A 15,582-nucleotide genomic window follows, 5' to 3' on the forward strand; every position below is an offset into this window, starting at 1 on the left:
TATAGAGGCATGAGGGAGGAGCTGGACAGAATTGACTGGGAGAAGAGCCTAGTAGGAAAGACAGTAGAACAGCAATGGCAGGAGTTTCTGGGGCCAATTCAGGAGACACAACTGAGATTCATCCTGAGGAAAAAGAAGCATGGTCCAGGGAGGATGACTAGGGAAGTCAGGGATAGCATAGAGGCAAAAGAGAGAGCATACAATGTGGAGAAGGTGGTGGGAAACCAAAGGATTGGAAAGCTTACAAAGACCAACAAAGGGCAACAAAAAAAGAAATAAGGAGGGAGAAGATTAAATATGAAGGTAAGCTTGCCACTGATATAAAGGAAGACTGTAAGAGTTTCTTTAGATATATAAAGGGCAAAAGAGAGGCAAAAGTGGACATTGGACTGCTGGAAAATGACACTGGTGAGATAGTTGAGGGGAATAAGGAAATGGTTGAGGAACTGATTAATTACTTTGTGTCAGTCTTCATAGTGGAAGACACAAGTAATATCCCAAAAATTCAAGAGAGTAAGGGGACAGAGCTGAGTATGGTGGCTATCACCAAGGAGAAGGTACTAGATAAAAATGAATGGCCTAAAGGTGAATAAATTTTGGGGTCCATTGTGAAGAATGAGATTGCTGACTACTTGGAAATGTATGATAAAATAGGTAGAAAGTGAGGACTGCAGATGCTGAAGATCAGAGTTGAGAGTGTGGTGCTGGAAAAGCACAGCAGGTCAGGCAGCATCTGAGGAGCAGGAGAATCAACGTTTCAGATATAAGCCCTTCATCAGGAATGAGGCCCCCTCAGCGACCTAGACAACACATCCTCCCACCCTAACTCTTATAAAAATGCCATCCCTCATTCCTAATTCTTCCGCCTCCATTGCATCTGTTCTCAGGATGACCAATTCCACCTTAGAAAATCCCAGATGTACTCCTTCTTCCAAGATCGCAATTTCCCCTCCCATGTGGTCAACGATGCCCTCCAGGGCATCTCCTCCAGTTCCCACACCTCTGCCCTTGAACCCTACCCCTCCCAATGCAACAAGGACAGAAACCTGCTTGTCCTCACCTTCCACCTCACCAATCTCCACATACATAGCATCATCCTCTGCCACTCTGCCACCTACAAACGGAGAACACCACCAGAGATATATTTCCCTCCCCACCCCTATCAGCATTCCGGAGAGACAATTCCTTTTGTGACTCCTTCATCAGGACCATGCCCCCCCATCCCCCTGCACAAGCCCACACCCCACTCCTGGCACCTTCCCCTGCCACCGCAGGAAGTGCAAAACCTGTGCCCACACGACTCCCCTCACCTCTGTTCAAGGCCCCAAAGAATCCTTCCAGATGTGACAGAAATTTATCTGTACCTCCACCAATGTTATCTACGGTATCCATTGCACCCGATATGGTCTCCTCTACATTGGGGATTCAGGATGCCTACTTGCAGATAGTTTCAGAGAACATCTGTGGGACACATGCACCCACCAACCCCACCACCACACGGCTGAACACTTCAACTCCCTCTCCCACTCCATCAAGGACATGCAGATCCTGGGCCTCCTGTATCACCAACCCCTTACCACCTGATGCTTGGAGGAAGAATGCCGTGTATTCCATCTTGGGACCCTGCAACCACACACATGATCAATGTGGATTTCAACAGTTTCCTCATTTTCCCTCACCCCACATTATCTCAGTTCCATGCCTCCAACTTGGCACCGCCCTCCTGACCTGTTCATCACCTTTTCCATTTATCTGCTCCACCCTCCTCCCCCCCCCCCCTCCCCCACCCCGATAGGAAGGAGACCAGAATTGCATGCAATATTCCAAAAGTGGCCTAACCAACATCCTGTACAGCATCAAAATTACATAATAACTCTTATACTCAATAAGCTGACCAATAAAGGAAGGATGTTGTGAAACTTGAAAGTGTTCAGAAAAGATTTACAAGAATATAGCCAGGGTTGGAGGATTTGAGCTGTAGGGAGAGGCTGAATAGGCAGTGGCTGTTTTCACTGGACCGTCAGAGGCTGAGGGGTCACCTTATAGAGGTTTATAAAATCACGAGGGGCATGGATAGGATAAATAGACAAAGTATTTTCCCTGGGGTTGGGAGTCCAGAACTAGAGGGCATAGGTTTAGGGTGAGAGGGAAAAGATATACAAGAGACCTAAGGGGCAACTTTTTCACACAGAGGGTGGTGCATGTACAGAATGAGCTGCCAGAGGAAGTGGTGGAGGGTTTGGAGGGATATGGGCCGAGTGCTGGCAAGTGGGACTAGATTAAGTTGGGATATCTGGTCAGCATGGACGAGTTGGACCGAAGGGTCTGTTTCTGTGCTGTGCATCTCTCTAACTCTGTGGCTCTATACCAAATGCCTTCTTCACTATCTTATCTATCTATGACTCTACTTTCAAGGAACTATGATCCTGCACTCCAAGGTCTCTTTGTTCACCAACACTCCCCAGGACCTTACCATTGAGTGTATAAGTCCTGCAAAGATTTGCTTTTCCAAAATGCAGCACCTCACATTTATTTAAATTAAACTCCATCTGCCACTCCTCAGTCAATTGGCCCATCTGATCAAGATCCCATTGTACTCTGAGGTAACCTTCTTTGCTGTCCACTATATGTCTGCTTTAGCCAGAGAGTGGTGAATCTATGGAATTCACTCCCACAGGAGGCTGTGGAGGACAGGTCATTGAGTATATTTAAGACAGAGATAGATAGGTCTTAATTGTCAAGTGGATCAAGGGTTACAGGAAGAAAGTTGGAGAATGGGGTTGAGAAACGTATCAGCCATGATTGAATGGTGGAGCAGATTCAATGGGCTGAAAGGTCTAATTTCTGCTCCTATGTTTTATGGTTTTATGGTGTTATACTCTGAACTGTGTGTTTATGAACGTTTCCTGGGTGACTGGAAATTCTGGCAGTCTGCCCTGGCTGCCTGTGGGTCATTTCAGTCAGCCATGCAGATATTTTTCTAATCAATTTGTTCAGGCATGTTATTAAACTCCTGTGGTGCAGATGGCACTTGAACTTGGGACCCGTGCACTCCTTTCCCTCCTACAGCCCCATCAGTGTATATACCACCTTTTCCGAGCTACCATCATCTGAAGAAGGGACATTGATCCCAAGTTTAACTCCAGTTTCTCTCCACAGGTGCTGTCAGAACTGCAGAGTTTCTCCAGAAAGTTCTGTTTTTGTTTCTGGGTACTCTCAGTCTGCTCCTATATTAAATCGGGACTGGGTGCTTACAGCCTGATCCTGGATTAAATCATGGCTCTGTACTCTCAATCTGACCAGGATTGAATGCTCGCAGTGCGATTCCCCCCAGATTAAATCAAGATTGGTGAGATCAATGTCATCCGAAATTAAATCAGGATTCTGTATTTTTAATATGACCCTGTATTAAATCAGGACTCTGTGTTGTCAGTGTGATCCTGGTGCAAATTCGAATTGACTGCTCTCAGTACGATCCTGGATTAAATTAGGACTCTGTTCTCTCAATCTAATCCTGTACTGAATCAGAATTGAGTGCTGTCATTGCGATCCTGCACGAAACCAGAAGTGGGTGTTATTACAGGGACTGGCCACTAGGGAGCAGCCGAACTCCTTATGACAGCGCCCCTGCTGGTCACAGGGGGCGATGCGGAGCGGCCCGGCCGAGGGGAGAATGGCGGCTGTCGGAGGCACCGGAGTTTTTCGGTTCCTGTTGAAAGCCACTGTGACCGGGCGCAGTGGGTGCTGCCGAGTGCGGACGTACATTTCTAGGCCCGGGGTGAGAGCGCAGGTGGGTGGCGGGGCTTTCGGCCGGCGGATGTGTTATTACCGGGCTCAGACTGTGGCTTGAACCGTCTCCTGTCCCAATGGAAGTTGGACAAGTGGCGGTGCCCGCGCATGCGCATCTGGTCTCCAATTGCTACCCTGAGCCCCCAGTCCTGTTCAGCATCACATTGCAGCTCCCAATTTAATCTTCAAACCTGGCAAACACCTCAACAGTTGTGTTGTAATCCCAGATATGTTCCGGTATCATTCCATTTCTCATTTTAAACCTCCATTTCATCAGAGTTCTTATGCATGTTGTCACTGAGGCACTTGACCCCAAATTCTTGTCTTGCATCATACCAATTGGATTTCTGCCCTGTAGGCCCACGTTTGCATGTTTCCGTATTTAAATGTTCTGTGAATGAAAGGTGTCTGTAAGAATGTGCATGTTTTGGACATCAAAGCAGAATACCAGAAATTCAGGGGGCAGAGTTGAGGAAAAGGTATTGGGGCAGATAAAAGGTCTGAAGGTGGATAAATTACCCTGACCAGGTGGACTACATCCCACAGTTCGGAAGTACTTAACTGAAGAGATTATAGATGCATTGGTAAACATAGAACTGTACAGCCCTTTGGCCCACAATGTTATGTGAACATGACACCAAATTAAATTAATCCCTTCTGCCTGCCCTTGGTCCATAGCCCTCCATTCCTTGCATATTCATGAGCTATTCTAAAAGACCCTTAAATGCCCCTATCTGCCTTCACTACCACCCCTGGTAGTGAGTTCCACACTCTTACCACTCTGTGTAAAACAAAGTTGCCCCTCACACCTCCTTTGAACTTTCCCCTCTCACCTTTCCCCCTAGTTTTAGACATTTCAAATCTGGAAAAAAGTTTCTGACCATCAAGCCTATCTATGCTTCTCAAATTTCATAGTCTCCCCTCAATTTCCACTGCTCCAGAGAAAACAGCCCAAGTTTTTCCAGCCTCTCCCTATAACTTATGCCATCTAATCCAGGCAGCATCCTAGTAAACCTCTTCTGCACCCTCACCAAAGCCTCCACATCTTTCCTGTAATGTGACAACCAGAATTGAATGCAATACTCTTAAGTGTGGCTGAACCAAAGTTTTATAAAGCTATAACCTGACACCCTGACTCTTGTACTCAGTTCCCAGACCAAGAGAGGCGAGCATGCCTTCTTTACCACCCTATCTACTTGCATGGCCACTTTCAGGGAGCTATGGACTGAACCCCAGGATCCCTCTATACATCAATGCTGTTCAAGGTCCTTCAGGGTGGTGAACTTTCAGGAATCAGGGAGGCTCCCAGAGCTCTGAAAAAATGGTTAATGTAACACCCCTGTTTAAGAAGGGAGGGAGGCAGAAGACAGGAAACCTTAGGCCAGTTAGTCTGATCTTGGTCGTCGGTAAGATATTAGAGTCAAATATTAAAGATGGAGATTGTGGAGTACTTAGAAATGCATGGTAAAATAAGGCTGGGTCAACACTGCTTTGTCAAGGGAAGTCATTCCTGACAAATTGTTACAATTCTTTGAGGAGGTAAGAAGCAAGTTAGGCAAAGCAGAGCCTGGGGATGTATCTATTTGGATTTCCAGAAGGCCTTTGATAAATACTCTGCAGGAGAAAGGCTGTGGAAATCTGAAGAACAGAGGGACCTAGGAGTCCTAGTTCAAGATTCTCTTCAGGTTACCATGTAAGTTCAGTTGGTAGTTAGGAAGGCAAATGCAAAATTAGCATTTATTGCAAGATGGCTAGAATACACATTCAGAGATGTACTGCTGAGGCTGTACAAGGCTCCAGTCAGACTGCATTTGGAATAATATGAGCAGTTTTGGGCTAGTATAAGGAAGGATGTGCTGGTGTTGGAGGCAGTCCAGAGGAGATTTATAAGAATGATGAAGGGCTTGGCATATGAGGAGCAGTTGAGGCCTGTGTTTGTACTAAATGAAGTTTAGAATGATGGGGGGAGATTTGCTTGAAACTTATCAATGAACATGGTGAAGATATTTCCATTAGTGAAAGAGACTCTGGCTCGAGGGCACAGCTTCAAAGTGGAAGTATGATCCTTTGGAACCGAGAGGAGGAGGAATTTCTTCAACCAGAGAGTGATGAATCTGTGGAACTCCTCGCCACTGAAAGTCTGTGGAGGACAAGTCATTAAGATTAGATTCCCTACAGTGTGAAACAGGCCCCTCGGCCCAACAAGTCCAAACCGACCCTCTGAAGAGTAACTCACCCAGACCCATTTCCCTCTGACTAATATACCTAACACTATGGGCAATTTAGCATAGCCAATTCACCTGGCCTGCACATCTCTGGATTGTGGGAGGAAACCCTTACAGACACTGGGAGAATGTGCAAACTCCATACAGACAGTCACCCAAGGCTGGAATCGAACCTGGGACCCTGGTGCTGTGAGGCAGCAGTGCTAACCACTGAGCCACCATGCCACCCCTGAGCATATTTAGTATATTTGAAACAGGGATAGATGGATACTTGCTTGGTAAAGGGATCGAGGGTTATGAGGAGAAGCCAGGAGTATGGTGTTGAAAAGCGTCAGCCATGATCGAATGGTAGAGCAGACTGGATGATCCAAATGGCCTAATTCTGCTCTTATGTCTTACGGTCAGTGTCCTGCAATCCCAATGTAATTTTCACTAAGACAAAGAAGTTACATTTTGCAATGTCTTCTAATATAGCATGCATCAAGAAATTTCACTTAAGATAACATGGATAATATTGGGAAATATGGCTGTTGGCTAGTTAAGTTTGGAAAGGAGACTTAAGGAGATTAGGAGCAAGACAGAAGATTAAACAGTTGAGCTTTGATGGGAATAGAACAATAAATCAGTTTGGCATTACCATGTACTGGTATTATGGATACTGATTTTTTACCTGTTGATAATGTTTAAGGTGCAATAAGCTGCAAAGATGGATACAGCTTGAGAAATCATTGATTGTGAATTTAGTTTACTATCCCTTGATTTATGGCTGGTGTTTCTGACTTTATGGTTTATTATCCATTGTAATTAGAAAAAAATGTGTTCAGGACCAGGGTCCCTAGTGCAGATGAAACAAACTTTCAGGGAGGAGAAGGAAGTCCCATGTAAATTACTGTTTATAATCAGTGGACCGCCAAAACAATTTAGTTCTTACTGTAAGCAGCTGTTCTGGGTTGTTGAGTTTGCTGTTGCAATGGTTGACACATTATGACTCATAATGCAAAGGATTTAAAAAGCTAGAATCATGAAGCATGGAAACAGACCCTTCAGTCCAACTAATCCACGCTGATCATGTTCCAGACTAAACTTATCCCACCTGTCTGCACTTGGCCCATATTCCTCCAAACCTTTCCTATTCGTGAACTTATTTGAAGATCTTTTAAACATTGTAACTGTACCTGCATTCACCACTTTCCCAGGCAGTTTATTCCACACATGAATCACTCCCTATATAAAAACTTTGCCCCTCATATCCTTTTGAAATCTTTTTCCTCTCACCTGAAAAATATGCCCCCGCCTAGTTTTGAACACCCCACCCTTGGGCGTCATTCACCTTATCTTTGCCCCTCATGATTTTATAAACCTCAGTAAGGTCACCTCTCAACCTCCTATTCTCCAGTGACAAAGGTCCCAGCCTTCTTTTCCAGCAACATCCTGATAAATCTTCTGAACCCCCCCCCAGTTTAATAAAACCCTTCCTGTAACAGGGTGAACAGAACTGCACACAGCACTCCAGAAAAGGCCTCTTGTACAACCTCAACATGCCATCCCAACTCCTATACTCAAAAGTCTGAGCAATGAAAGCGAGTGTGTTAAATCCCTTTTTAGCCACCCTATCTATATGTGATGTAATTTTCAAAGAATTATAAACCAGAACCCCTATATCTCTGTTTTACAACACTACCCAGGGCCCTACCATTAATTGCGTACATTCTGCCCTTGTTTGGAAATATTATGTATTTTCTCCAAGAGGTAGAATAATCTCTGTTCCTTTTGTGGTGTTTATTTAAAGCATAAAATAGCCAACTAATATAACCATGTGTCAGCAAAGGATAAGCAGCAAGTTCTCTTGACCAGGTGTTCAAATTCCCTTCAATTTTAAAATGATATTCTATTTACTGTTTATTATGACTTTGGAATTTAATTGTGTTTAACCATAACACTTATTTTCCATGTCTAGGTTTTGGGAGGTGGTAAAAATTTAGGAAGACGACTAACTCTGTCACTAATGACCTTTCTGGGTTATGACGTTTACAGAAACATTCCAGGATTTCTCATAGTTCATGCTGATGAAAAAGGTAAACTTAGAATTGGAGACATGCAGTATGATTTTCTCTGTGAAGTAACTGCGCATTTTTACATGAGAAAATCAGGCTAGCAATGATGCTGGTTATTTATTTTCTCCTCTGATAGTCAGAATTGTCTTCCTGTCAAATCGGTTAGAATTCTTTGAGGAGACAACAAGCAAGTTAGACAAAGGAGAGCCGGTGGACATAAACTATTTAGGTTTCCAGAAGGCCTTTGACAAGGTCTTGCACAGAAGGCTGCTAAATAAGAGCCCATGATGTTAGAGGCAGGGTACTAGGATGGATAGAGGATCAATTGACTGACAGAAAGCAGAGAGTGGGAATAAAGGTGTATTTTTCAGGATGGCAGCTCATGACTAGTAGAGTTCCACAAGAGTCAGTGTTGGGACCCTGACTATTCATTATATATTGACAATCTGGACGAAGGAACTGAGAGCATTGTTGCTCAGTTTGCAGATGATACAAAGATAAGTGAAGGGACAGGTAGTGTTGAGCAAGGGGGAGGTTGTAGAAGGACTTGGATAGGTGAGAGGAGTGGGTAAAGAAGTGGCAGATTGAAAATAATATAACAAAATGTGAAGTTATGCACTTTGATAGGAAGAATCGACTTTTCTAAATGGGGAAAGGCTTCGGAAAACTGAAACTCAAAGGGACTAAGAAATCTTAGTTCAGGATTCTCTTAAGGTTAACATACAGGTTCAGTTGGAGTTTAGAAAGGTAAATGCAATGTTAGCATTCATTTCAAGAGCAGAGATGTACTGCTGAGGCTGTATAAGATTGAACAGACTGCATTTGGAATATGAGCAGTTTTGTGCCCTGTACCTAAGGAAGGATGTGTTGGCATGAGAGAGGATACAGAACAGGTTTACAAGAGTGATGCTGGAGATGAAGGACTTGTTATATGAGGAGCAATTCTGGGTCAGTACTTAATGGAGTTCAGAAGGATGAGGTGCGGTCTGATTGAAATTTACATAAAACTGAGAGACCTGGATAGAGTGGATATTGTGAGGTGGTTCCACTAATAGGAGAGACTAGAACCTCACAGTGAAGGAATGACCCTTTGGAATTGAGATGAAGAGGAATCTCTTCAGCCAGAGGGTGGTTAATCTGTGGAACTCATTGCCACAGAAGGCTGTGAAGGTTAAGTTAGTGAGTTTATTTAAGACAAAGATAGATAAGTTCTTGGTGAGTAAGGGGATCAAGAGTTATGGGGAGAAAGCAGGAGAATGGGGTTGAGAAACATATCAGCCATGATTGAATGGTGGGGCAGACTCAATGGGCTGAATGGTCTAATTGAACATTTGCACTAATACTTGAACTAAGTAAATGCTGAACATTTTATAATTTCTTGCATAAGGCCCATCTTGCTAAATGAGGTCTCAATGTCATAATGTTATAAGAATCTTGATCTCGCCAGAATCAAAGATTGATCCTTCTCAATGCCCGGCCTATTCAAAATTATGGTCTAGATATTTGGTAGCATCCATTTTTGGGCACCTTCCCTAAAGTGTGTGTTCCAATGTAGAGGTCTGAGCAAAAACAGAAAGTGCTGGAGAAACTCAGCAGGCATGACCGTATTTGTGGAGACAAAAACAGAGCTACTGTTTCAAGTCCAGTGATCCTTTATCACAACTGGTGGTATTTATGCTGCAGACGTGTGGGCCTGGGGTTATCGGGAATGAGTGAGATAAATAGATGGAGACAGTGCCCAGAAAGAGAGTGAAAAGGGGAAACAGACAAAAGATAGTAAGCCAGAGAAGAACTAAATGCTGAATAGGTGTGAATGGGATGTGTGAATATCTGAAAATGGGTTAGTTATACTGGAAACAACCCATACAAAACAGGATCTAGGGTTATTGTATTGTGTTAAGAACATGGAGGAAGGTGTTCATTATTTTGAAGTTGTTAAACTCAAATTGAGTCTTAAGGTCTGTAAGGTGCCAAGATGGAAGATGAAGTGGTAATCCTCCAGTTTGTGTTGGGTTTTGCTAGAAGATTGAATTGTAGCTTTCCTGATTACAGAGCACTAAGTCCTTCCTCTACTTGTGCTCTAAAGGTATTCTCTAAAGCTTCTTAACTTTATTGACCAACAAGGAAAGTTAAGCACAACTGCATTATTGAAAATTAACATAACCATTGACAGAAGACCGAGTGCTCCATTTTAAATTTTGTTTCAACACACCTTGCAAAGTGAGGCAAGAATACGACTTTTAGAAACTTTGTTTGAATTAGTTTGATGATTGTGGCTGACACCATTATGTTTTCAGAAATCAGTTGTAATGATTCAGAATTCTTATTGCATAATAGTAATTTGTATTTATGAAGGTACATGATACAATAAGATGCTCCAAGATGCTTCACAGGAGGATTAGGTCTGACCGACAGCTTGGTCAAAGATGGAGGATATAAGGAACATCCTATGAGAGATAGAAAGTGAAAGGTTTTCAGGAGTGAATTTCAGGTTTAGGGTTTGGAGAGCTGAATGCAAGGTCAGCAATGATGGAGTGATTAAAATCTAGAATGCCCATGGGGCTGAAATCTTTGGAGCATAGAGATCTTGGAGTGTTGTGTTTTTTAAAATTCTATTATAAAATGTGGGCTTCTTTGCTGGATCAACATTTGTTACCCATCCCCTTATTGCCCATCCCTAACTGGTCTTGAGAAGATGGCGAGATACCTTCTGCACCAGTTCATGGAGGGTAGTAGCACCCTGTGTGCTGTTAGGAAGGGAATTTCAGGATTTTAATCCAGCGACTGCTGGAAGGATCAGTGACGTAGTCAGGATGGAGTATGGCTTGCAGGAGAACCCAGAACGTGGTGGTGGACTGAGTGAATGTTAAGGTGGTGGACTGGGTGCCAGTAAGCCAGTTGTCCTGAAGGTGTCGAGTTTCTTGACACAGCTGTTGCAGTTGCACTATCCATCACACTCCTAATTTGTGCTTTGTAGATGGTGAATAGGCAGTTGCTTGCTGCAGTTTTTAAAAGACTTTAGTTTAAACAATACAATCTCTAGGTTTACCCACTTTATCTCCTGCCTCTGCACTTGAACAGGAAGTCTGTGCTGACAACACTACTATGCACTAGAATCTGAAACAATGTATATTTCTTGTTGCTGTTTCACACTCTCTGACCTGCTGCCTACCCCCTTCTCACTAGCTGCTACTCTGTCCACGCCCATCATTGGTGGCTGGACCCTTGTTTCCACTATCCTGTCCATTCATACTGTCGTTGGCTGCCTCCTCATCACTGGCCATCCCTGTTTGTTGTCAGCCATTCCATTAGCTGCTCTGTCCATCACTGGCCACACACTATCCATTCTCATCATGTTGCCTGTACCCACCCCTGTTGCCTGTCATCCTGCTTGCCAACCTCCTTGGCTTTGGCAATCCCACCGGCTAAGCCCATCCCAGACACTCGCGGCTGACTCCTGGCTGACCCACCTGACTTGCCACATGGCTTAGAGACTGTGGGCTCTTTCTGAGTGCCCATTGCATGTTTGGTTTTCTAATTATTTCATGAGCATATGGCTGTTTCATGAGATATAGTTGATATATGAAGCCATTACTCAAGGCCTCCAAATGTTGATGTCAAAGGGACCAAGACTTCATGGGTTCCCCCTGCATTTGTGGTGGCAATGCAAGTATTGCTATTTAAACTCTGTTACCTAAATAAATAAACTTTGCTCTAAAATATATTGGTTGCAGTGAGCTCTTCTGTAAACTGTGCTCCATCTACAACTTACTGGATATAAATACTGCTAATAAGCAATTGGAATTTGTACAATTTATTTTCATTTTGGAGACTGATGTTTGAGAGTCTCAACCATGTTTCCACTCCATGTATTTAAATTTAGGGATGATGTAAATGAATTAAAGGACAAACGTAGTACTTATAAATAAGGTGTCATTCAGGATCTGTGGTGGACCATTTTAATTTATTTTTAGAACTGATAACAGGAAGTTCTTCTTCACTCAAAGATTAATCTCTGTGCACATTCACTAAAAACTTTGGAATCTTTTCAGCAACAATTATACTGTATAATGTTATTGGGGGAAGGGAGATTGATATCACCCAGTATAGAAGAAGCAAGAATGGCCTTGCACTTACATAATTACCTCAAGATCGTATTTGTTTTTGGGTCTTTAATCACTGAAGTTGAATTGTGTCGAATGGCTACTCATTCAGTTATCCTTGTGTTAAAGTCTTTATTGTTTATATCTTAGGGAACTTAGACTTTAACAATGACAATGAGATTTGACAGTGATTTTGCATTTCAATAAAAGTAATGTATTGGCCCTGTGTGGATAGACTATCTGAGTTAGATAGGTTAACAAGCAGCAGAGGACATGAGTGTGAGTGATTTAGGTATAGAATTGGATTATTTGTGAGGAGATTATTTATTTCACAGAGAGTCATCGTTCTATGGAATGTGTTGCAGGCTTGTGCAGTGAGTTTGAATTTGCTGCAAACAATTAGCAGAGAGCTGCTTAAGTTCTTGAGAGTAGTCAACCTAATTTATAGAAAATGGTTGGCACTCGAGGGAGGTAACTCCCAGTCATTGTAGTGCCACAAAATTTGTTTTCTTGCTTTAAAGATTGGCAAGAAATTTGTCCTTTTTTTCCTATATTAGTCATTGGATTTCTTTTATTTTGTCTCTCCCAAGAAATTGGTGCGGTGCTGTTGGGAGTGGGTGGCTATGTCTCTGTTTTGGACGTGAGGTGAAGGGAGGGGGTCAGGGAAAATGTGACTGGGGTCACAGCCATATAGCGTGCAACATGACGATAGGATGGCCTTGAAGGACCTGATACTCTAAAATATTTTTTATCAACTTGTTTGGATGTATTACATACATAAAACAATACAGCACAGAACAGGCCCTTAGGCCCTCGATGTTGCGCCGACCGGTGAACTAATCTAAGCCCATCACCTATACTATCCCAACATCATCCATATGCTTATCCAAGGACTGTTTAAATGCCCCTAATGAAACTGAGTTAACTACATTGGCAGGCAGGGCATCCCACACCCTTATCACTCCCTGAGTAAAGATCTGCCTCTGACATCTGTCTTAAATCTATCACCCTTCAAATAGCAGCTATGTCCCCTCATACAAGCCAATGTCATCATCCTAGGAAAAAGACTCTCACTGTCCACCCTATCTAATCCTCTGATCACCTTGTTTGTCTCTATTAAATCCCCTCTTAGTCTTCCTCTCTCCAATGAGAACAGCCCAAGTCCCTCAGCCTTTCCTCATAAGACCTATACTTCAGACCAGGCAACATCCTGGTACATCTCCTCTGCAGCGTTTTCAATGCTTCCACATCCTTCCTGAAATGGTGTGACCAGAACTGTACATAATACTTCAAGTGCAGCCGCGCTAGTGTCTTGTACAGTTGCAGCATGACATCATGGCTCCGGAACTCAATCCCTCTACCAGTAAAACCTAACACACCGTGTGCCTTCTTAACAGCAGTATCAACCTGGGTAGCAACATTCAGGGATCTATGTACATGGACTCCCAAGATCCCTCTGCACATCCAGAATCTTTCCATTCACCCAGTAATCTGCCTTCCTGTTATTCTTCCCAAAGTGAATCACCTCACATTTATCTGCATTGAACTCCATTTGCCATCTTTCAGCCCAATTCTGCAGTTTATCCAAGTCCCCCTCCAACCTGCAACAATCTTCCACACTGTCCACCACTGCACCGATTTTAGTGTCATCTGCAAATTTACTAACCCATCCACCTATGCCGTGTCTAAGTCATTTATAAAAATAGCAAACAGCAGTGGTCCCAAAACAGATCCTTGTGGCACACCACTAGTAACCGGACTCCAGGCTGAATATTTTCCATTAACCACCACTCACTGCCTTCTTACAGAAAGCCAGTTTCTTATTCAAACTGCTAAATCACCTTCAATCCCTCTGCATTTTCTCCAAAAGCCTATCATGTGGAACCTTATCAAAGGCTATACTGAAGTCCATGTACACCTTGTCAACTGCCTCATCCACATGTTGGGTCACCTTCTCAAAAACTCAATGAGGTTTGTGAAACATGACTTGCCCTTGACAAAATCATGTTGACGATCTCCAATTAAATTGTTGCTTGCTAGATGATTATAAATCGTATCTCTTATAATCCTTTCTAAAACTTTTCCTACAACAGACCTAAGCCTCACTGGTCTATAATTACCTGGGTCATCTCTACTGCCCCTCTTGAACAGGGCACATTTGCAATCCTCCAGTCATCTGATACCAGTATGGAAACAGGCCCTTCGACCCAACAAGTCCATACTGAAATCCTGCCTTACATCCCTAACCCTCCTTCTACCTATGTCATTGGTACCTATGTGGACCATGACTTGGGGATGGTCATCCTCTACCTTCAGGACCCTAAAGACACTATCTGAGGCATCACAGACTCTGGCACCTGGGAGGCAATACACCAACAGTGAGTCTCTTTTGTTCCCAACAAACCTTCTAATTATTGAGTCCCCAGTGACTAACACTGTCTTCCTTACCCCCTTTCCCTTCTGTGCAACAGGGACACACTTTGTGCCAGAGACCTGCACCCCAATGCAACATATTATGGTAAAGATCACACAACAGATTATAGTCCAACATGTTTATTTGGAAGCACTAGCTTTCGGAGCACTGCTCCTTCATCAGGTGGTTGATGAAGGATGATGAAGAACCATCTGATGAAGGGGCAGCACTCCAAAAGCTAGTGCTTCCAAATAAACCTGTTGGGCTATAACTTGGTGTTGTGATATTTAACTTTGTCCACCCCAGTCCAACACTGGCACCTCCAAATCATGGATGTACTATGACAGGCATTTGATGAGCAGGTGAGACTTGAACTCAGACTTGTGGCCCAGGGATAGGAACACTACCACTGTGCCACAAGTGTTCTTTTATCTGTTATAGATTTCCTATTTGCATTTCTTAAAAAAACAGCAATTTGATCGCTGTTGCAATACTGCCATCTATCGGTTAGAAATAGAAATATGTGAACTGAAATCAGTTTGTCAACTCAATGGGGAATACACTAGAGCTGTGGAAAATACTGAGAACCTGAATATTATAACAGTTCAATCCACTGCCTTTCCAAGCATATTAGTAGGAAGAGAAATTATTAATCTTTCAAGTTCAGGATTGCTACATAAATCCTTCAATTGTGAAGCAATTCAGGAATTTTTATCATTGTTCCAAATCAAGTAGCAATGCTTTAGTTTGAAAAATGCTTTTCACTTCCTGCATTAGATTTTTTTTTTGGTCTTTGTATGACTGTGATAAGTCAGTTTGCAACCAAGCAGCAGCTGAGTCAGACGCTCTAGAGAAGAAAGGACGTGGAGGAGATCGTAGTAGCTATCGAGAAAGAAACAAATGTAGCATTTCAAGTCAAATATGACTTCAGAGCCCAATGAACCAATCTGATTTCCAAAGACCAGTAACATTAGACTTGAAATGTTAATTTTGTTTCT

General features: G+C 43.0%; 1 protein-coding gene across 3 annotated transcripts in view; it reads left to right on the plus strand.

Annotated features, from left to right (window-relative positions):
- Nucleotides 1-3,646: 3,646 nt before the first annotated feature.
- rmdn1 (regulator of microtubule dynamics 1) overlaps nucleotides 3,647-15,582 on the plus strand; it is a 30,620-nt gene continuing 18,684 nt past the window's right edge. The window contains exons 1-2 of one of the 3 annotated variants that reach the window (XM_072570307.1): nucleotides 3,647-3,790; nucleotides 7,972-8,089. In XM_072570307.1, the coding sequence (XP_072426408.1) occupies nucleotides 3,647-3,790; nucleotides 7,972-8,089 (262 nt within the window). The remainder of the gene's footprint in view (nucleotides 3,791-7,971; nucleotides 8,090-15,582) is intronic. The other 2 variants (XM_072570310.1, XM_072570308.1) reach the window with 2 other exon arrangements.

This window comes from Chiloscyllium punctatum, chromosome 5, assembly GCF_047496795.1.
Source record: "Chiloscyllium punctatum isolate Juve2018m chromosome 5, sChiPun1.3, whole genome shotgun sequence".
Classification (NCBI taxonomy): domain Eukaryota; kingdom Metazoa; phylum Chordata; class Chondrichthyes; order Orectolobiformes; family Hemiscylliidae; genus Chiloscyllium; species Chiloscyllium punctatum.